Source organism: Podarcis pityusensis (genome assembly GCF_964106645.2).
Source record: "Podarcis pityusensis genome assembly, chromosome: 13".
Lineage (NCBI taxonomy): Eukaryota > Metazoa > Chordata > Lepidosauria > Squamata > Lacertidae > Podarcis > Podarcis pityusensis.
Window position 1 is genome coordinate 36,166,606 of NC_138038.1, and position 22,705 is coordinate 36,189,310.

A 22,705-nucleotide genomic window follows, 5' to 3' on the forward strand; every position below is an offset into this window, starting at 1 on the left:
TTGTATGGGGCACAAAATTTCAACACCCAGTGCTGCCTCGATGCCATTGTGCATTTCCGTCGCTGGGCTCTATTGAAAATAGCTTCTGCATCCAAACCAGGAAGTGACCTCTCCAGACAATGGAAAAAGTCTTTTCTTATCTCTGCAGCTGTAATCTCCCAGGTGACATGGACGATGTTAAGCAGTTGAATGCGCATGTGTCCTCTGTCCATTTCTCTCCCATCCACCCCCCTCTGTACAGCTCCGGGCGCAAGCAACCCATGCTATGTCACTGGACAGAGGGATTCTCAGCAGTATTGTGAGGGTGAAAGGAATCTAGTATTGCCAGTCACACGTCATTGCAAAGTCAAGTCCTGGGCAGCCCATTGGGACTTGACAACTTGCCTCTGTTCAGCTTTTAGGTGAGAGATATTTACAACATGGTCAAACCAACGGTTCATGTTTGCTAGATGGGCCCATTATGGGAGCTGAAGCTCACAGAGTTTTCCTGTAAGTTTGCTAGAGAGGACCTTGCGAGTGGCGATCCCACTGTGCCCTGAGAGGGAGAGGGTGTGGCCCTATGTATTCTCCTTACCTGGGCACCTTCTCCTTTGCCTCTCTTCACTCTTACTCTTCATCTCATCTCCAAGCCAGAAATGAGAACTGCTAAATCTGAGCTGTAGCTCAAACTCCATCTTAAGCTAGACTAAAATATGTCTAACTGAATTACCATTTTAAGGCCGCCTGAACAAAACTCCTGTATCTCTTATTCTGCAACAGATACTCTGAGTGAGTAAATGTTGTTTTTACCTTTTGCAAGACTGTTTGTGTGATTATTGTTTTAAGGGAGAGAAAAGGTGGAAACAGCAGGATAATCCAGAAGCAACCTGCATTACTTAAACTAAAAGGCTAAAACTAGCCTAGCTAAGTTTCCCTTTTAAGCTGCAAAGGAATGTACCCTGTTGAACTCACAAACATGAGAAAACAAGGATAATATCTAATAAACCTATCCTCTCCCAGCATCTATAGACATCCCTACATAAGGTAGCCCAAGTCCCATCTTCCCATGAAACAAACAGCCTCTACCCAACCACCCCCTGATTCTTGTCTGCTGTTTCTTGGAAGTGTGTTTTTCAGAGGCACAATTCTCAGAACTGGCTGGGGTCAGGAAAGCTGGGCAGGGGGGAATGTAGGGGTGGAAATTTCAAACACGTGGGGGGGGGGAGTGTCATAGGGTTGCCATATTTTGAAGACCACAACGGAGGACACATTTGCCGACTTCTACTTTTAACTATGGATCGCTCTGATGACTCTCATTTTACATACGCATGAAAAAGAGGATATGTCTGGGGAAAAGAGGACATATGGCAGCTCAGCCTTCTTCCTTGTGAAATCTAAATTGACTCCTTCATAGTCATTCACATCGCCTTCTGCTTGTGAAGTGCAGTGCGGGGTGGGGAGAAATCTGGCAAAATTGCCCTTGTAGCTCAGTATGTTATCTCTACAACTATCCAAGTGAAGTAGAAGTAGGGGGGAGCTGGCTCATGTGGAAACCAAGAGGGCAAGAACAGGGCAAAAAATAAAAAAGCTGTCACAAGCCGAGTCTGAAAAAATTCCAGACTAAAAGGGAAGAAGTAGTGGCATCATCTGTCATCTGACTCATGAGTCAGCCAGAGGCAGCGACCAAGAAGCATTGTGCCAAATAATGCTACTGTGCATTGGATCCTGGGAATCTGTTCAAAACAAACAACCAAGTGGATGTCCTTCTAGCCATACATTCAACCGCCACTCTGGCACTGACTCTTGCACTGAAAGGTTTCAATCTTTGTTCTTTATCACAGACTTTTTTTAAAAAAATAAGGGCGCACATATATGTGTAAATAGATACATGAATGGCTCTGCAATATAAATTGTTTAGATATTCATTGATATATACTGGTATTCCCCCCCTATTCTTCTGAAGTGTATTTTGTTGCCAAAGGCACCCTATATCCGTTAGGCCTGCACTAACTACATTATGCTAACCTAAAAAATAAATCCTAATTCATTCAGTGAGGCCTACTCCCAGGTAAGTGGGGTTAAGATTTCAGTCTTAATCTGCTTCCTATTGTGAATTTTAAACAGCAACTAAATGCAACAATCACTATTGTTCTTTTTTGCACGGAAAAAAATGTTATCATGAAGCTACTGGGAGAGGTCACCTGGACTTTGGGGGGTTGTTGTCCCCAGCAGCCTGACGACACCCAGCTCTAGTTCTCCTTTCTGCCCAAGTCCAAAGCAGCTTTCTTGGTTCTCAGCTCAGTCTGTCATCACTAAAGGACTGGATGAGGGCCAACAAACTTAGTCCAGGCAAGACTGAGGTGCTCTTGGTCAGTGTCAAGGCCTCAGTGAATCCCATGGTGGCAGCAAAGAAGCAGATAAAGGAAAAGAAGAGTTCTGACCAATTAGTTTATTCAGCAATCACAGTCAGAGACAAAGGGATGTGTCTCTCTCTCTAGAAATGGTGTCGCTCCAAGTAAAGTCCCACCCCCTTCGTCTCTCTCATACCACGTCATCCTCATGCCGGTTGGTCTGGGCTTTCTGTCTCTCAGCTCTCTGTTCAGCTACTCTCGCAGCACGCCTAGTCCTGGGCGAGGGGGGGCTCAGGAATGCTTTCCAAAGACAATGAGTCTGTCGGCTGCCTCTCTCCCACGGCTTCCCTTTCTTCCTGCTGTTCCTCTTCTAGGATTTCCCAGCTTCTGCCCTCTGCAGACTGTGGACTATGCCCTTCTGCAAACCACTGCTCTAAATCGACACTGTCCTCCTGGTCTCGGGAAGGTTCAGGAGAAGGGGGAGCAGCCCCCACCAGTCCTCCCCAGTCCAGCCCCTGACAGTCAGTCAGAAGGCAGGACAGGGAATAGGGATTCGGTTTGTGCTGGATGGGGTAACACTCCGCCTGAAGACGCAGGTTTGCAGTTTGAGTGTGCTCCTGGCTCAGACCTAAGCATAGATGCCCAGGTTTTAATAAAAAGACAATTTTTAAAAGGCTAGCAGTGTAAACATGCATTTGGGAATCTGAGTACAGAGTATTCAATCCACAGAGTTGAAGATTCTTTTTTTGAAATATTTTTTATTTTAGTTTACAAATATAGAATTACAATGGTACCTTAGTTTGCAACCATTTTGGATTACAAGCACATCAAACCCGGAAGTGTGTGCCCCTTTTTTTGGATTACAACCCATTTTGGGGGGGATTACAACCCTTTTTTGGGGGGGAGGCCCCATTAGCGAAAGCGCACCTTGGGTTACAACCGGTTACAACAGGAACGGATTATGGTTGTAAACCAAGGTACCACTGTATAACAATCCAAATACATATTCATATATAGAGATTACTCTGAATCTCACGGCTTCACCCCACCCCCTCCATGGGTGTTAATATCAACATTAAAATCTGCATATTATTGCATAATCTATCATTTGTATCAATCTATGTTATCCAAGGTATCTGTTACATTACAAGTGAGATTAAAATCTTGCTAATGTATCCATCATTTTACAGTGGTCTCCTACATAAACTATAATTTCCCCCACTCCATTCTTTTTTTGAAGTTTTTGTCCTCTTGGTTCCTGGGCTTTCCAGTCAGCTTTCCAGGCAGGGACTTTGTCTTCTTTCCATCTCTGGGCTAATAGCATCTGAGCAACTGTTGTCCCATACGTAAAAAGTCTTTTCTGATCTTTTGAAATGTCGGTACCTATAATTCCTAATAGAAAAGCTTCTGGGGTTTTTTTAAAGCAGAAGTTATTTTAAACATTTTTTTTCTATTTCATTATATATCATCTCCCAGAAAACTTTTATTGGCTTAGATGTCCACCACATATGATAAAATGTAGTGCTGAAGATTCTCAGCCCTGGATTAGGCGATGTTCTCAACCGCAGGGGCAAACCGCCTTAGTGAGCCAGGAGCCTAAGGAAGAACTCTACAGAAAGGAGGTAGTCAGTGGTCAAAGAAGAAGAGTACATACATATTTGGAGTGCCCAGCTCTTTGGTGGGAGCAGCAGGTTCTCTCAGTGAAGAAGGCTCTACTAGGAAGCATTGTCCTGCTAGAAATGTCCCTGCAAACCAAGGATCAGCCGAGGTCCCAGAAGTCTCTACATCCTAAGAGGTCCTGCTTGTCAGTCCTACTTTGGTCTGCCTTGGGCCAATGTTGCGTAAGTACAGCTTTCAGGGATCCTGTCAGCATCGGGTACCTGTTTGGATTTCAGGGCCCCGTGGTTCAGGGCAGCATAAGAAACTCCATCAGGGTCTTCTCTGCTGTCGGATTCCAGGGGCTATGGGGGGGGGGGGGGGAGAGGGAGATATTTAGCATTCAGTCTCTGCCACTACATCTTCTAGCGCAGGGGTCAGCAACCTTTTTCAGCAGGGGGCCGGACTATTTTTTTGGGGGGGGGATGAACGAATTCCTATGCCCCACAAATAACCCAGAGATGCATTTTAAATAAAAGCACACATTCTACTCATGTAAAAACACGCTGATTCCCGGATCGTCCGTGGGCCGGATTGAGAAGCCGATTGGGCCGCATCCAGCCCCCAGGCCTTAGGTTGCCTACCCCTGTTCTAGAGGGACAATGGGAATGATGAATAAGAATGTGTAAATGACAGGAATTTGAACAGCAACTTCCAGAGAGGAGCAAATGGCATCTGGGCAGGGGCATCAGAAGGGGTGTGTGGTGGGGGCACTCTGCCCCAGGTGCCATCCCAGAGGGGGGTGACAAAATCCCCCCTGGGAGGATTGCGCTGCTGCTCCGTGAATGGATACCCCCCCCCGAGGATTGTCCCGCCCTGTGGGAGGATCGCCCTGCCCCGCCACTCTGGGTGCAGGAGCGGCAAGCTCCGCCACTGCACCTGGGGCTGCCACTCAGCTCTCAAGAGGATGAGTGTTACACTCTGCACATGCCTGCACACCCACAGTCAAATGAGCCTACTGCTAAAAAATAAATAGAATGTTGCCGGACAGGATCACACTTTCTTTTTTTTTGACATAACTCTGCAACCCTAAGGCTAAAGGGGTACATTTGGAATGCAGCTGCCCTCTCCAGAAACTTCTGGTATTAAACTGAGCTGCTTTATACACTGTCACTGAATCCTGACAGTGCCCTAGGACTTTCACATAGAGATGTATGAATAAAACCACACCCCTATTGGGATCCAGAGGTTATAATTGCCAATGGCAGCTTTCGGTCTGACACCTGAAGTGTTTCACAGATGGTATCTTTTTCTGTCTCTGTGGCCTGTTTTCTCCACCAAATTGGTTAGAAGAAGAAGAAGAGTTTGGATTTGATATCCCACTTTATCACTACCCGAAGGAGTCTCAAAGCGGCTAACATTCTCCTTTCCCTTCCTCCCCCACAACAAACACTCTGTGAGGTGAGTGGGGCTGAGAGACTTCAGAGAAGTGTGACTAGCCCAAGGTCACCCAGCAGCTGCATGTGGAGGAGCGGAGACGCGAACCTAGTTCACCAGATTACGAGTCTATCGCTCTTAACCACTACACCACACTGGCAGAGATGTTCTTTTTTCCTTCTTAGATTGAAGGGCCTGGAGTGTAGGAGGTTGGCAGGATGTCCACAGTCATAAAGGTTTTTGTTTACGGGGAAGTTTTTGTTGCTAGGAAAGCTTACTGTGTTCGGTGGTTGGCTTCTTTCGTGGGCCGTGGAACCTGCAGATCAGAAAGAGAGCATGAGATTCTTGGCCCAATCTGTTTCAGAGCAGCTTTGTGGGTTCTGCTCCCTCCCCATGTAGCCTAACTCTTAAGACCAGCCTTCCCTAACCTGGTGCCCCCCCCCAGATGTTTTAGACTACAAGTCCTATCAGCCTTGACTATTGGCCATGCTGGAGTTGTCATCCAAAAACTTCCATAAGAAGGGCATTGAGGTGGGAAAGGCTGGCTAAGACCTTTCTCTTCATGGATGGAGAAAACTTCTTGCTTCGTTTCTGTGAGGCTGTGTGTCACTCTGCATTGGAAAAACTTCTACCAAGGTAACCCATAAACTAAATTGCTTTTTAAAATAAATTTAAATAACACACATAGAAAATTTTTTGTCCTCTAGAGATGCAAAAAGATAACTTGCTGTTCAGGTCACTGAAAACCTATACCGCTAGAAAAACAAAAACAGTTTTGCATGCTTTAATCTCAGCCATTGTAAAGCAGTCCATTCAGAGGCCCACTTACCCTTTCTGCCTTTTCTGTACAATATAAAGGCAAGTACCAGCAGGAAGAGAATCAGAAGGAAAAGTCCAGCTGCAATGCTTGCCCACAGGATGACTGCAAATCTGTCTGTAAAACCAGGTTACAGTTAGAATGCTACTAATGCTTATTGTGCAATGTCCAGTGGCTATTAGGAATGGCCCTCTTATTGGCCTTTGGATCTATCAATGAACCTCCACAAGACCGCCTCCCAGTTCCCATACATGTATCCCTTAGCCACGTCACTCAGGATGGCATTTGGACTAGTCATGGTGGCCATGCATGTTCTATACCTCCACCATCACAGGCAGTATACCTCTGAACATCTGTTGCTGAAGTTCATGCACACGAGAGGGCTATTGCATGCATTAAGCTGCTTGTGGGCTTCCCATAAGCTTCTGGGTGGCCACTCTGAGACGAGAATGCTGGACCAGATGGGCCTTGGGTCTGATTCTGCAGGGGGTCATTCTTACGAAAAAAGCTTTCTATCTACTGCACAGTATGGACACCCACTGTCTTTGGCTGTGCACACACCACAAAGCTAAAGAACTTTTAAAGCACCATGCTTTCCCATAAATAATCCTAGGAATGCCTTGGTTTTCACAGAGTCTACTCCTTACAGACTTAGGATTCCCAGCATCTTTATCAAACCACAGTTCTGTGGATTCTTTTGAATAAGTCGTGTGCTTTAAATGGTGTGTATGTCATCCATCCGTCCATCTCTCTCCCTCTCCCTCCCTCTCTCTCTCTCTCTCTCTCTCTCACACACACACACACACACACACAATTTCCTTTACACTGGGAATATGGGCAGATGAAGCAATCCGGTGAGCACAGCAAATTGGTTGGGGTAATTGCTGCCATGCCAGAAAGGAGAGCACCTGTTTTGAAGTTGGAATGATCCACATGTCTGGTCCCAGCATCATGGTTGATTAAATCACACGTATTCTCCAGCAGGATGCAGGGCCAACCCAAGATATTGACCTTCCAACCAATGATTACATGACACAAGTGCAGAAAGCCATATTACATTCTCTTCTATGCCCCAAGTAAGTGAATATTGAGGTGGGCTTCCTGCTATCTCCATGTACCTCCATCTCCCATGGACCTCACCTCGGATGCAATCATCTTCATTTCTGATCTTGCCTCTAGTAACCCGTTGCTGATGCAAACCCAAACGCCCAGTTCCTGCATTCCTTGTCATGTGGCTCAAGGTCACCTAGGGTGGTATTTGGCTTTGACAGCCATAATCCCTAGAGCTCATGCACAGAGAGTGAGAGTTAGGAGAAAGGTGGGAGAAAGATCTATGGAAGCTCCTCACCTGTCACAACCAGTTCCATGGGGTCACTTGACTCTGACCAACGAAAGGGGAATCCTATGTGGTGATATCGGCAGGTGTAGCTCCCTCCATCCTCCAACCTCACTTCAGAGAAAAAGAACTTGGTTGCATTTCTGTTTCCTTCTGCCTCCTGTGATGCTATCAGGTTGTTTGATTTGAACAATGAGAAGGTCACATAACTCTTTGCCCCCTGACACTCAATGCTGACATTCATCCCAGTAGAAATCTGCTGTGTTGGTGTCAGAGTGATAGAAGGTTTAGAAAGCCAGGGATCTAGTGTTAGGAAAAAGAAAGAAAAAAACAGCCAAGAAAGGACTGAGACATGTTGCTTGTGATGCATGTAATGCATCCTGCTAATTTGCATCAGATCAAAAGACCTTTTTGCTATGCACAAAATCACCTTCAATTGACATGTATTGGATATAATGTACAGGTATAGTGTGCAAAGAGAGTAGCATCCAAATACTTTATCTTCCAAATTATTTCAGCTTCATCTCTCCCCCCCCCCATCTTTCTACCCCTTAATGGTGCAAAGACATGTTTGAAAGTATGGGCAAGGTGAATCACAATCTCTGAAGCTAGAGGGCAGGAAGGGAGGCTGAAACATATGCTAGTCCCTGAATATTATCCCTGCCCAATCAAAACCAGTAGCTGGGGAATAAATAATACAGAGCGCATAAGAAAATGTGCTTTATACTGAGTCAAACCATTGGTCTTCACCAGAGGCCTGAGACAATATGTGCCAATGCCATATAATCAGCCAAAAAATTTGACAATTTCTCCTTCATTTTCAGGTGATGGAGTGAAGGAAAGGCAGATGAGAAATTTGATTTAACAGAGACTTAAAGGCAGATCTATCTAAGCTGCAGCTTCCAAAATAATGCATTGCAACCCTAACAAAAATATGTTAACTTGGATTACTGACTATGAACCTGAGTGCCTCTGCTTTTCAAAATATAAAACAGCATATAAACATACATCTTCTCAACAGTATATTAATATATATTAAGACATGTAATTAGCTAATTAATCATTATTTTTTCAACTATATCCCAAGACGCTCAAGCCAGCATAATGGTTCTTTACCTCATTTTGTCCTCACAACCAGAGTGTGCTTGAATCTCATCCAGTGAGTTTCACACCTGAATAGGGATTTGAGCCAAGTCCTAGCCAGAACCATCAACTGCTTCATCAGGCTGGCAATGGACTCTCTGACAGAGACTTTAACCTTTTGGTTAAACTACAGTTCCCAAACTACACGGAGGAAGCCATGACTGCTAAAGTGGTATAAGGGTCTTTGGTGTGGATGCAACCCAAGACAGAATCTCACCTGTTATGTTGATGTATACTCTGTCACTGTAGTTTGAGCATCGCTGATTGAAGTCCAAGTCTGATTGGAAGCAATAGGTACAAAAGTAGATCCCCCCATCAGTTCGTTTAGCATTGAGAATGGGAAATAAAATACTGCCTGGTTCCATCTTCTGGATCTCACGGTTACCCCAAGAATCTTCTCTCAGCAGAGTGAATTCTGCCATTGGGTTCTCTTCACTCTTACAGTGGATGGTTGCATTTTCCCCCAGGGCAATTATTTCATGCGAACTCACTGAAATGGAAGGTTTGGGATAGAAATGCTCTGAATGGGAAAGAGAAGAAGAGGGATGTTTAAGGGCTGGTGCAACTCCAACATTCAGCAGAAGGCAGAACTACAATCTTCTAGGAATGTAATACAGAAAGAGAATGAGAGATATGTTAGGCAATGCATCATTTCCTTCTGGTTGAAGATGCAATAAATTTGACCTCCACTTTAGTATCATTTGTGAAACTGGCACACCAAGATGGAGCTGAGCCCTCACCTGTTATGTTGACGTGAACTCTGTCGCTGGAACCCGAGCATTTTTGAACTTGGTCTTGACTGAAGCAATATGAACACCAGTAGATCCCTCCATCTGTTTGCTTGGCATTAGGAATGAGAAATGCAGGACTTAATGAATCAGTCCCAGAAAACAAATGCCCCGGAGTCCCTTCCTTGAAGAGATAGAAAGTTGCTTGTTCACGGTATTCATTTCTATGATATTCATTTGTACAGTGGATGTAGAATCGTGTCCCTGGGATGACAAGAGGACTGGGACTCACAGAGATGGAAAGCTTTGGAGAAAGGTCTCCTGGAAAAGAAAGAGGGCTGATATTCAGAAGGTGGAACATCTGCAACTGTGTCACTCTGTAAAATAGGAAACTTGCTCTTGGAATATCTGCTCACCTGGGACAGAGAAGATGAGTGGCAATGCCATGTGCAACGGCCTGACTCTTGTCGCATTTGGCAAGAAGGGAGGGGGCATTCTGGCAGGAACGGAAGTGGGGGGCGTGCAAGGAGTGGCACATTCCCATTTTGCCTCAAATGGTGACACAGGATGGCCCCCTCCTGTCTTTCTGCAACACCCATGTGCTCCATGGGGTTGTCTGCAGAGACATTCCCACCTAGACATATGTAACCAGTCACAATCACGCAGAGTCCTTACATGTGTGTCCACACATTGGATTCTCTGCAGACAACCACATGTAACATGTGATTGTTGCCTGAAGGAGTAGGGACATTAGGGTTAGGGCTTAAAACGAGAAACTGCTTTGCTTTCAACGTAACTATGCCCTGCACATGAATAGGTCTAAGGACAGAGCAAAACTCTCACCTCTTATGTTGACATAAACTTTATCGCTGAATTCTGAGCATTTATTTTCATTAAAGCAATATTTGCACTCGTAGAACCCGCCACTGGGTTCTACATGTTTGGCATTAGAAAGGGGGAAATCTGTATAATGTGAGGCAGTCTTAGAATCCACAGCCGCTGAACTCCCTTCCTTGACAAGAAAGAAGGTTGCTTCTGAGTTATGTTCAGTCTCACAGTGGATATAGATATCTTTACCTAGGATGACCTGAGGACTTGGTCTCACTGAGATGGAAGGCTTCCGATAAAGCTGTCCTGGGAAAGAAAGATAACAGGAGTGAGATTTGGAAGGCAGAGCAGTAGTAATGGGAAACTTGTAGTAGACTTGTATCAGGGTACCAAAATCCACAAAAGTGTGGTACATATATTAATCAGTAACATTTTCCAATTGACATATATCTATATTTTCACATATTCCTCATCACCATCCTGTTTTCTAAAGAAGTAGGAATCATATTTTGAACTGAGCAACAGCTGTAGGGCCAACAATATAGCCTTCAACCAATGACTCACTTCTGAGATAGCAGAGAGAGGGGGAGGGCTCTTTAACTTCCCCTTCCCTGTTGACATTGGAGGAGGACAGGGTGGAGAGGAAGTGGAAGAGTCCAGAACCTAAGGTCCTTTATGGCACTCGGTTGCTCACTCTCCTGCATAAGCCAAGACACAGGAGACAGGCAGGACAGTGCCAGTTGTGATTCATGCAGCCAGGAGGCAATGAAAGAGAAGGTTCTCCCTTAGTATCTAGTGATGTTTACAGTGGGAGGGGCAAGACTAAGGATCCCTGTGTCTAAACAGACCTTGCACCCAAGAGAAATAAACTGAAGTGGATAACTGGGAGGACGGTTTCCTTGACAGGTTGTCTAGAGACAAATAAATAAGGGCAGTTCAACTTTTCTAGAAAAAGAGGTACCGGAAATCACCATGAAAGCCTCCCTTGTTCTCTGATAATGGCAACTGCCCCCACCTAAAAGATGCCGGAACTGAGTTCCGACTGGAAAAAAGCCTTGAATATGAGACAGATAAAGTCTACCATGAGAAAAGTAGTCCTGGTTGGAGGAGTCTACGGCATGTAGTTCCCATTCTTCTCACCCCCTATTTTTTATCACCATTCTCACGGCTGACTGACACTCACCTCTGGAGATCTGCCACTGCCTGGTCAGCCAACACCCTGGAAAGGAGAGGATCCATTTAGAGTCCAGATATCTGAGCGACAGAAATGGAAGCCGGGCCTCCAATCTCCCAGACCTGCTCTTGCAAACACTCTGATCCCACTGCGCTCCAAGGAGTGATACCAACCTAGAAAGAGGATGCTGGAAGGGAATTTCATGGCTTGGCTTCTGTAGCCAGATGTTTGTTCTGTTTGCTCCTTATTCTGCTGTCTCCCAAGTGAAGGTCTCAGCTGGAGGCTGTTGCTGCTGAAACCCAGCAATGTTCTGTGATGCAGCTCTTCCCCAGAACAAATGACTCCTCTCTGATCGGCCAGTGCTGTTGTCCTTCTTCCGTTCCCATGGCTGCCTGACCAACCACATCCCTTATTACAGTAGTTTGCATCTATCTGATGGTTGCAAAACCAGAGGAAGTGAAGGGCTGAGTGTTTGGCATGGAACACAACTCCTATTTTTAATTTTTCTAGGTCTCAGAGAGAGAGAGCATGTCAGCAGTATTGTTGGGGCAAAAGAAATCTAGTATGCCCAGTTGTACATCATGGCAAATTCAAGCTCTGGTCACTTACTGCCTCCTCCCCAAAGATATTGTGCCTATGCTGTCACTTTGGACCCTGTTGATCAAAAAAACACATTTAAGGAACAATTAGGAGACCTGGTGGTGTGTCCCTCTGTACAGACTCAGAGATACATAGTGAGTGAGTTGTTAGTTTAAGCTCCACAGAGGCATTGGGACTGCAGTTATGATGGCTCCCCACTGCAGAGGAATGATCAGCTCTCAAATACTTATTTCTGTCTTACTCTGATGCTGTCCTAGGCCCAGCTCTGACATTCATGGTTTTCTTCTATATAAAAGAACCGCAGCAAGCCTCAGGCTCTTGTGCCTCCTCCAGTGTGGTGTAGTGGTTAAGAGCGGTAGATTCGTAATCTGGGGAACCAGGTTCTCCGCTCCTCCACATGCAGCTGCTGGGTGACCTTGGGCTAGTCACACTTCTCTGAAGTCTCTCAGCCCCACTCACCTCACAGAGTGTTTGTTGTGGGGGAGGAAGGGAAAGGAGAATGTTAGCCACTTTGAGACTCCTTCGGGTAGTGATAAAGCGGGATATCAAATCCAAACTCCTCTTCTTCTTTTGTCAGGTAGGATATTAGAAGCTTCCATTTCCATTTGGATTAACCAGAGTTCTCCCTGACTTCCAAATCATGGTTTGATTGTAGTGAAATCTTTCCATTAAAATAAAATGAAAGTCAAATTTTAATCTACTTCCTTCGATTTTTCTCCGTTAACAAAAGTAGAAGGTTACTGAGAGACCTCAGACTTAGCAAAGCAAGGAGCTCAGGAAGCTGCCTCAGAATGAGTGAGTCAGTTGGTCCATTGAGCCCAGTATTGTCTGCAATGACTGACAGCAGCTCTGCAGGATTTCAGGCAAGATTCTTTCAGTATTGTACTTGGAGATGTCAGGAATTGAACTGGGAATCTTCTGCATGCAAAACGGATGCTCTGCTACCAAGCTACACTTGTTCTGCATTAGAAAGGCAGGCAGTCCCTTCCCTTGAAGTTAACGGTGACAACCACTGTGTGCAACATCTGACTCTGTGCACTACTCCATTTCCTCCAAAAGCAGGAGAAACAGAAGTGATACAAGGGGGCTCTGAAGGGTTCCTCTTTCTACAAAGTAAGGGTCTATATTCATCTTTCATTGCAGGCTGAGCGGACGATGAGGCAGGCTCCCTGGAACTCCTCTGAGAATGACTTCATGTCAGGAGTGGCCTGAGATGTTTTGATGCCTGAAGCCAAATATTGTGCAGCGGCACTGTAATAACAGGGCAGGGCATCAGGTTATCTCAGAGACTCTGAGAGATGGAGGTAGTATTCTGCAGAGCTTTGACAATGGTCTCTCTCCACCCCCGTCCCTAAAATAGCACCCCACAATAGCTTTGGACATTTCCACCCTTCCTATAAACCCTGCCCCCTGCCTTTGCCACCCTTGAATTAAACTAGGGATCTTTCATTTCCTTCAGGGGATATGCACTAGCATTCTTCCATGCTGGCTCCACACAACAGTCTTCCGCTCTCATACCCCGAAAATCCTCTCATTTCCCCCGCTGGATTTCAGGAGCTGCTTTCTCACTGAGGATGGGCATCGTGGAGTTTGCTACTCCTGCCCAATCACAGTTCAAAGCAACAGAAAAGCAATTACCTAACTCACAGTCACATTGGTTTTAGATGGACGGCTATGCTTTTTATTGCTTTTCATTTGATACGATTACTATAAGAGATAAATAATAATAATAATAATAATAATAATAATAATAATAATAAAGCAAAACACCCAGACAAGGAATAAAATCACAAGTTACAGTTATTTCAATGGGTTTTCTCTGAGTAGGACTTAGCTGAACAGTAAGTTAAGTGTTCCAAACTTACATAAAAAGCTCAAAAAAAAAAAAAAAAGGCACAGAAAACAGAAGCCTCTAGTATTCTCATCCCACCCCAGCCCCTTCCAAAAAGATTCCTTGGTGTTATCACAGAATAGAAATTTGGCCTTCAGATGAGCAAGAAATGAAACCAGTCTCTATGGGATTCCTGTGCTTGTCTCGGATGCCTCAAGGAGGTGTCTTGACTCATGGAACTGAGTTGAGTCAGAGCTTCTCAGCCTTGCCTGCTGCACATGAACTCAGCCACGATCAGCACCAAGGAAAGCAGGACCAAGCCAGCAACTCCCAGGCGGATGTTGATCTCCATGGATGTAAAAGTGTTTGCTGCAGAGTGAGACAGAGAAGAGTTACTACTCAATTGTTGGTTGTGAAGGCAGGGTGGGGAGGGAGATTACTCCAAGGCTGTGGCCCTCAGCATACTTTAAAAAAAAAAAAAAATTATTTATTAACATTTTCATTTTCAAAAAACACCATATATTTTTTACATTTCTTTTCATCACCTATATTTTGACTCTCTCGAGTCGTCGAGTTCCTCCCATCCCTCCAAATTGACTTTCTAACTTCCAGCCCTCAGCATACTTAGCCCCATCGAGTCCAGTGAGACTTACTTCTGATTTCTAAGAACATAAGAACAGCCTGCGGGATCTACCTGCCAATGGAAGCAGTCTTCTAATCTACTCCACTTGCCTTTTCCTTCTGACTAGAGTCAGAGAGATGATACAAAGCATACTAAGTCTGCAAGCAGTGGACCAACTGACAGCTCTACTAATAAGATGGCAGGGATACATGTTGCGTTTCAGTTTTTATGAAAATGCAGGAACATCCAAAAGTGGTCAGTTTGTGATTGGTCACTTGCTGGGTGTTCCGTTCAGAATTACTGGTCCATAATGTGGGCTTGAAATTTCATCCACCAATGGATTGGTTGGATGGTCCTGGCTGAAGAGAGCAGAAGGTCAGGTTCTGCACTGCCTGGGGGGGTCAGTTGGGAATGCATTGGCAGATTGTGAGGACTTGCAATGAGGAACTCAAGAAGAGGACCTGGAGGAACCTGAGCCTGAGTCTGAAGCTACTGGTGGAGATGGTGGCAGCAGAGGAAGGTGGAAGGGCAGGATATTAAGTACCGTATTTTTTGCTCTATAACACTCACTTTTCCCCTCCTAAAAAGTAAGGGGAAATGTGTGTGCATCTTATGGAGCGAATGCAGGCTGCACAGCTATCCCAGAAGCCAGAACAGCAAGAGAGATTGCTGCTTTCACTGCACAGCGATCCCTCTTGCTGTTCTGGCTTCTGAGATTCAGAATATTTTTTTTCTTGTTTTCCTCCTCCAAAAACTAGGTGCCTCTTGTGGTCTGGTGTGTCTTATAGAGCGAAAAATATGGTAAATGAAAAAGTTTAGTGGGACTGGATATAATCCACATGCTGTGGGTTAGCCACCCCCAATACTTCAGAATATCAAAGAGGGATAACGTGGTCCCAAACACAATCATGTAAATACAACCATATGCTTCCCACAATTCCCAGGGCTGTCTCCATCTCCCTCAGGCTTCAAATGTACCTCCTTATTCATTCCTGAACCCACACTTACTTTTTTTAATAACAATTTCAACATAACAAAATATCAAAACATATCATATTCATTATTTTTCCCCTTCCCCCCACCTCCCCATTGAACCCTCCCCCACCCAGACTTCCCTCAGCTCCTCTCTCTGATTTCTCAACATATTATTCTCTGCAAATTGTAAAATTGCATAAATCCTTATATTATCTGTCTACTATGTTAACAATCAATAAATTTGTGTATGTTTATTCAAAACCTGCCAAGGAGTCCAATTCATTTTGTTGCCTTTTTAAGTAGTTTGTAAAAAGTTCCCATTCTTCTTTAAAGTCATAGTTGTCCTTATCTCACAATTTGTATGTCAGTTTAGCCAGTTCTGCATAGTTCATCCATTTCTCTTGCCACTGCTCTTTTGTCGGGGCTGAACCCACATATACTTAGCCATTGCCAGTGGAGTCAACTCACCTGGTTACTCCATTCTGTGCCATGTGACCATGGTTCCGCCATAGAGGTATTTGGCTTTGGTCGTCACAATTCCCCAAACTCTTGCCATATACACAGAAGGAAGGAAAACAAAGTCACAAAGCCAGGCTCCTCACCTGTCACAAGTTCCAAAACCACTGCGTCACTTGGCTCCGACCACTGAAAGGCATGTCCTCTGCGGTGATACTGACAGGTATAATTCCCTTCATCCTCCAGCCTGATCATGGAAAGAGAGAACTCAGATGTGTTTCCATCCGATTCTGCCATCTGCCATGCTATCAGGTTGCTGGACTTGTGCAAAGAAAAGTTCAGGCCATTCTCTGGTCCATGACACTCGATGGTGACATTGAAGCCTTCAGCAAGTGGGTCCCCAGGTCTCATTCCGATGGATGGTTTGGAGAGGCTGGGATCTACGTGTTGGAATAAAAGGGGAGGCAGGGAGTAGCAATGTTGACGGTAATCAAGGAATATCTCCTGCTAATGACCATGTCAGTCAATTCATCTCCTACTCAGCCAGTCTCATTCTGCTACTATAATACAGGCATATCTCAGAGATATGTTGTGGGTTTGGTTCCAGACCACCGCAATAAAGCAAATATCACAGTAAAGTCAATTGCACATTTATTTGTTTGTTTCCCAGTGCGTATAAAAGTTATGTTTACATTATGGTCTAGTCTATTAAATTTGAAATAACATTATACTTTTTTTAAAAAAAACCAGCAACAATGTACATACCTTAATTTAAAAAGACTTCATTGCTGAGAAATGCTATCACCTGACTTTTCAATGAGTTGTAAAAATCCTGGGAATCTCAGGTTTTGCCAGGTAAAAGTGGGTTTCCAATTCACTTTGATACATGCATTTGATATGTTTGGGGCAATGTCAAGTCCCAGCTCAGAAGCCAAAGTGCTAAACCAGAATTCTAATGGCCAGGATTTCAGCGGCAGCCATTCATACCTCTTCCCTGCCACGCCCCCCCCCCCCCATTATTCATAGAAGAATTATATGCAATAAGGAAGCATGAGCACTAGTCACAAAATTAATGCAGAGAAAGGAAGTATATACATATTTGCATAATTCAATCAGGTTACAGAGTTCCATTCATGCAAAAGTTTGGCTTTCAAACCAAAATCAAAATATTTTTTTTCCATTCTTGCATGCATCACAGTGTGGTTTATCTCCATTCCATTTTTGGTAGACGTTTGCCTCCTGATGGTCAGAAGGTAGAATTGAAGCCTGTCCCATCTCAAAACTTTCAGGGGCTTATGAGCAGCTCTGGGAACCACTGCAAATAAACTGAATGTGTGCAGTATTTAGAAGGTTCCTCCATAGCCTGTAGTTCTAGTATTTCAGAACCTAAAGCAGCTCCAAACCAGGATTTATTTTCACAGGGTGGACAGACTCTCACTAAAAAAATCCTGAAAGGCCTAACCCTGCACTTCAGTTTCAACCAGAGTTGCTTAAATGAAACAAGCCTTTGTTTGCTGCCATTCTTCTTCATATTCCTATGTCCATGACCAGATGGACCACAGCTTACTGGGAAATGATTTGCAGGGAGAAGGTGCCAGGTTCAGTCCTCAGCATCACTACATATGACTGGGAAATACCCCCAGTCTGAAACCCTGGAGAGGTCAGTGTGTAGGCAGCCTGTGTCTACATATCCTGCTAAATTCAGCAGCAAATAATGTGTTTCAGCCTGGAATGCACCATCTGAGAAGATTGCTAATGATACTCCAATGCTGGCACAGCATGGGAAAGAGCCTCTTTTAAAAACACCTTGTATGTTTTAGCTAATGCAGCTTTTCCCTTTGATATACAGCTGCAGGGAATACAAAATCCATGTTAGTGCCATTATTTTTTTGGGGGGGGTGGGGTGGTAAAGCACACAAACAGGCCTTACCTCTTATGTAGATATATATGCTGTTGCTGAAATTTGAGCACAGTTCACAGAAGGTTGACTTGAAACAATATGTACACCGGTAGATTCCTCCGTGGAATAGTGTGGCGTTGGCAATAGCAAATATGACCCCTTTTTGCCGGTCTTTCTCCATTACAACATGAAACAAAGATGGACCCACTTTTTTGTAGAGTTGGAACTCTACATCTTGGTAGCCTTGACTGTTACAGTGGATCGTGACATTTCCTCCCAACTTGACGATATTACTGGGGCTCACTGAGATGGAAGGCTTGGGAAAATGCAGAGCTGGGTGAGAAAAAGAAGAGAACTGAGATTTGGAAGGTGGGGAATCTGCCGCAGGTTCCCCATCCTGGTTTAATGTATCGCTGGAGAAGGAGGTAGCGTGAAAGAGGAAGAAGAAGAGTTTGGATTTGATATCCCGCCTTTCACTCCCTTTAAGGAGTCTCAAAGCGGCTAACATTCTCCTTTCCCTTCCTCCCCCACAACAAACACTCTGTGAGGTGAGTGGGGCTGAGAGACTTCAGAGAAGTGTGACTGGCCCAAGGTCACCCAGCAGCTGCATGTGGAGGAGCGGAGACGCGAACCCAGTTCACCAGATTACGAGTCTACCGCTCTTAACCACTACACCACACTGGCTCACAGGACCTTTCCACTCCTGACAGTACCCCTTGGGAGAACTACACACACACACACACACACACACACACACAGTGTACATATATATGAGAATGCTAGAATTTGTGGGCTTCCCATGAAGCTGAATGGTGGGAGATTCAGCACAGGTAAAAGAAAGGACTTCTTCACACAGTGCATAATCAAACCGTGGAACTTATGGAACCCACAGGAGGCAGTGATGGTCTCCCACTAGGACAGCTTCAAAAGAAGAGTGGGCAGATTCATGGAATATAAGACTACTAGTCACAATGGCTATGCTCTGCCTTCATGGTCTGGGGCAGATGCTACAAATCACAGGAGAGGAGAGGATTTCTGCATGTGGGTTGCCCATTGAGGCATCTGTTTGGCTACTGTGAGAACAAGTAGCTGAACTAACTAGATGGCCCATTGGCCTCTTCCAGCAGGACTCTTCTTTAGTTCTTATGCTTTTTAGAAGAATGTGTATAAACTGTCATTGAAAGAAAATCAAGGTGGTGTACAGTAAAATCATTCAGAAACACCATAAAACTTTCAAATCTTAAAGTTATAAAAGCATAAAATCCAGAACAAATGACCAACACTGAGTCAACTTAAGGTAAAGGTAAAGGTAAAGGGACCCCTGACCATTAGGTCCAGTCGTGACCGACTCTGGGGTTGCAGCGCTCATCTTGCTTTATTGGCCAAGGGAGCCAGCGTACAGTTTCTGGGTCATGTGGCCAGCATGACTAAGCCGCTTCTGGCGAACCAGAGCAGTGCACAGAAACGCCATTTACCTTCCCACCGGAGCAGTACCTATTTATCTACTTGCACTTTGTCATGCTTTTGAACTGCTAGGTTGGCAGGAGCAGGGACCAAGCAATGGGAGCTCACCCCATCGCAGGGATTCGAATCGCCAACCAGTTCAGAAACACCATAAAACTTTCAAATCTTAAAGTTATAAAAGCATAAAATCCAGAACAAATGACCAACACTGAGTCAACTTAGTTCTCTAAAATGTTTGGTGAAACAAATGTGTTTTCAGCAGACTGAAATCTATCGAGATTGTAGGTGCCTGTCTGACATCAGTAGGAATAGTGTTCCAAATTGCTGGTGCCAGTACACTAAAAAGCCTTGGTTTGCATAGATTAGAAACTATACTGCATTTTCCATAGGCCATGGCATCTTTTGTCTTGGCATAGTGCACAGCTGCATAAGGACCCAGGAAGGAGACACAGACAGACTCTCTTCCCCTCTCCTTCAGCCCCCACAGCTGGGCTGCTGTAGTGGTGCTGCTGCCACATGGTAAGGCTTCAAAGGGAAGGATGGCAATATATTTGTGAGCTCAGAAAGGCTGAGAGGGAGGATGAGAGGGAAGACAGGAATTCTTCCCTGGCTCAGATTTTAGTCTGAGCCAGAGAAGAACTTAGGTTTCATAAATTCTCTTCTATTTTTATTCCCCCCCCCCCGAAGCTCATTTCCAGACTCAAGTTTAGAAAACTTCATGTACATCTCTAAATTTGACTCAGCCAGCTCTCACCTCTTATCTTGACCTTTACTCTGTCACTAAAACGTGAGCAGCTGTCGCCAGAGAAAGAGTTGAAGCAATATCGGCACCGGTAGTTCCCACCATCTGATAGTTTGACATTGGCGAAGAAAAATGCAACCTCATTCCACTCTGACTTCTTGACCACTGAAGCATGCAAAGATGAATCCAGTTCTCTGAACAGAACAAATGTTGCTTGTGCATAGTCTTCACTGCGCACCTTGCAGCGGATGGTAGCATTGCCTCCCAGGGGGACAATTTTACTGGGGACCACTGAGATGGAAGGCTTGGGATAAGATTGTCCTGGGCAAAAAAAGAGAGCAGGAGGTTTACAAAAGATCAGTAACAGCAGCAACCTCCCACAACAACAACGAAAACCCAACAACACTCCAACCCAAGAGTCTTTTCAACACCTTCACTTTTTGTAGCTGGAGTCAGGGGGGAAAGGCCTGCAAGGCAGGGAACAATTCTTCCAGGAATCACAGCCAAGATGGCCTCCTCATTAATTCTTCAAGAAAATTCATCAGCATTATTGGGTTGGAGAAATGCCTTTCAAAATCCAGAGAAGTACGTATTTCAAAGAATGACTGTGTTTTGGTTCACACATGATTTGAAGAAATGTGAATTATTAGACAGATTTAACACAGTTGACCAAGTTTTCCCCCTATACCCAGACTAATCTGTAGGTTCTTTCAGGTGAGGCCTTGGGATCTGGGTTGTCCAATATCCACAATCCACACAGGGCTTGTGCCAATTTTGGTGCATTTTGCTGCTAGTCCAAATAGACTAGTAAAATTGATATGAGTGGCACAGCAATAGCGGCAAAACACAAAGCTTGCCAACTGACCAGGAAGTGGGAGAGAAACAGCAGCGAGACCTTTAACATAGTGGTGTGGTCTCTGAAGAGTGCATAGAGCAAGGAAGGTTGGTAGATCTTAACTTCTCATGCATTTGTAAGAAAAAAATAGATTTGGTTAGGAAAAGGCATGCCATTTAGCTTCTATTCACATTCACATTCATTCTGATTACGAGACATATTAATGTTCTTTTGTCTTGGACGTAGCTCACCTTTCAATGTCTTCCCAGTCAGCCACCATCCTGGAAAAGCAGATGATTCCATTAGTGGAAAGATAACTGAGCAACAGAAACTAGTATCCCGTTCTCCGGTCCTTCCACCCTCCTATTTCCCCTCTACAATACCAACCCAAAAAGATGATGGAGAAAGAAAACTTCATGGTGAGGGCTCTGCTGCTGGTAGATTGCCCTGTTTTGCCTCAGCGCCTTCCGTCAACTGACTGAAGATGCAGGGAATGTCTGCATCTCCTAAAGCCCAGCAGCCCTCTGTAACATCCTTCTTCCCTTACCGGTACAATTTCTCTGTGACCGATAGCATGGTCATCACCTATACGCCACCTAAAAAACCACTCCCACCCCCACCCCCCGGTAGCCGTGCAGTCACATAATGCAAAAGATAAAAAGGAAGCAAAGGTGTCTCCAAAGCCAAACCCCCATTTGTGGTCCACCCTTGATACAGACTGTTTTCCCTCAAGAGGAACTCCTCTCTACATGTCTCACATCTCCTTTCTGACCTACCTTTTGAGGAAATGGTGCACAAAAGTGTTGGAGCCTGTGCCTCCTTCCTCTCCCCACCTGCCTCCACTAAAACGACTTAGCACTTAGTTGCTTCTATGGGTGCAAATGCTGTGCCAAGAGACACCCAGGGCTGTGTCCTTTGCCTCCTATGAAACCCTCACTTGCTTATGGTCTTCACCCTTCCTACACAGTGTTTAATGTCTATACAGTGGTACCTCGGGTTAAATACACTTCAGGTTACATACACTTCAGGTTACAGACTCCGCTAACCCAGAAATAGTACCTCGGTTAAGAACTTTGCTTCAGGATGAGAACAGAAATCGTGCTCCAGTGGCGTGGCAGCAGTGGGAGGCCCCATTAGCTAAAGTGGTTCTTCAGGTTAAGAACAGTTTCAGGGTAAGAACAGACCTCCAGAATGAATTAAGTTCTTAACCTGAGGTACCACTGTAATGAGAAGTGCTGGACCTTAAGTCATGGTGGGCCTTAACCTCATTCCCAAAGCCTTAAAGTCTCTTCTCCTTAGAAGGTTAGGCCTAACTCTATCAGGCAAATACATACTCCTCCTCCATTACTTCACATATTCCAGGTGTGTGGGGACCTTGGGCCCTCCAACTGTCACTGAACTACACCTCCCATCATCCCCAACCATTGTTGTGCATCCCCTGCCATTGGCCATGCTTGCTGAGGCTGATGGGATTTGTACTTCAGGAGTAAAGGCTCAGTAACAACAACAACAACAACAACAATTTATTATTTATACCCTGCCCATCTGGCTGGGTTTCCCCAGCCACTTTGGGTGACTTCCAACAAAACATCTGTTAAACATTAAAAGCTTCCCTAAACAGGGCTGTCTTCAGGTGTCTGCTAAAAGTCTGGTAGTTGTTGTTCTCTTTGGCATCTGGTGGGAGGGCGTTCCACAGGGCAGGTGCCACTACTGAGAAGGCTCTCTGCCTGGTTCCCTATAACCTCACTTCTCGCAGTGAGGGAACCGCCAGAGGGCCCTCGGCACTGGACCTCAGTGTCCGGGCTAAATGATGGGGGTGGAGACGCTCCTTCAGGTATACTGGACCGAGGCCGTTTAGGGCTTTAAAGGTCAGCACCAACACTTTGAATTG

The 22,705-nt window shown here is 44.9% G+C and overlaps 2 protein-coding genes and 1 long non-coding RNA gene across 5 annotated transcripts in view; 1 reads left to right on the forward strand and 2 right to left on the reverse strand.

Annotated features, from left to right (window-relative positions):
- LOC308460148 (leukocyte immunoglobulin-like receptor subfamily A member 3) overlaps window positions 1–12,204 on the reverse strand; it is a 31,870-nt gene extending 19,666 nt beyond the window's left edge. The window contains exons 1-6 of one of the 3 annotated variants that reach the window (XM_080976153.1): window positions 11,563–12,201; window positions 11,399–11,434; window positions 10,231–10,521; window positions 9,400–9,708; window positions 8,877–9,179; window positions 7,529–7,819 (exon numbers count right to left, since the gene is read on the reverse strand). In XM_080976153.1, coding sequence (XP_080832279.1) covers window positions 7,529–7,819; window positions 8,877–9,179; window positions 9,400–9,708; window positions 10,231–10,521; window positions 11,399–11,434; window positions 11,563–11,593 — 1,261 coding nt within the window. In that variant the 5' untranslated portion in view covers window positions 11,594–12,201. Of the gene's footprint in view, window positions 1–7,528; window positions 7,820–8,876; window positions 9,180–9,399; window positions 9,709–10,230; window positions 10,522–11,398; window positions 11,435–11,562 lie in introns of all 3 variants that reach the window. The other 2 variants (XM_080976152.1, XM_080976154.1) reach the window with 2 other exon arrangements.
- The window catches only part of LOC308460234, a 204,987-nt gene that overhangs the window by 38,493 nt on the left and 143,789 nt on the right, over window positions 1–22,705 (forward strand). The window lies entirely within an intron of this gene.
- LOC308460191 (osteoclast-associated immunoglobulin-like receptor) lies at window positions 13,794–21,195 on the reverse strand. Its single transcript, XM_080976271.1, has 5 exons — window positions 21,066–21,195; window positions 19,992–20,300; window positions 17,804–18,106; window positions 16,020–16,313; window positions 13,794–14,189 (listed from the first exon to the last, which is right to left on the reverse strand). The coding sequence occupies exons 1-5, from the start codon at window positions 21,115–21,117 to the stop codon at window positions 14,080–14,082; spliced, it is 1,068 nt and encodes a 355-aa protein (XP_080832397.1). The 5' UTR covers window positions 21,118–21,195; the 3' UTR covers window positions 13,794–14,079.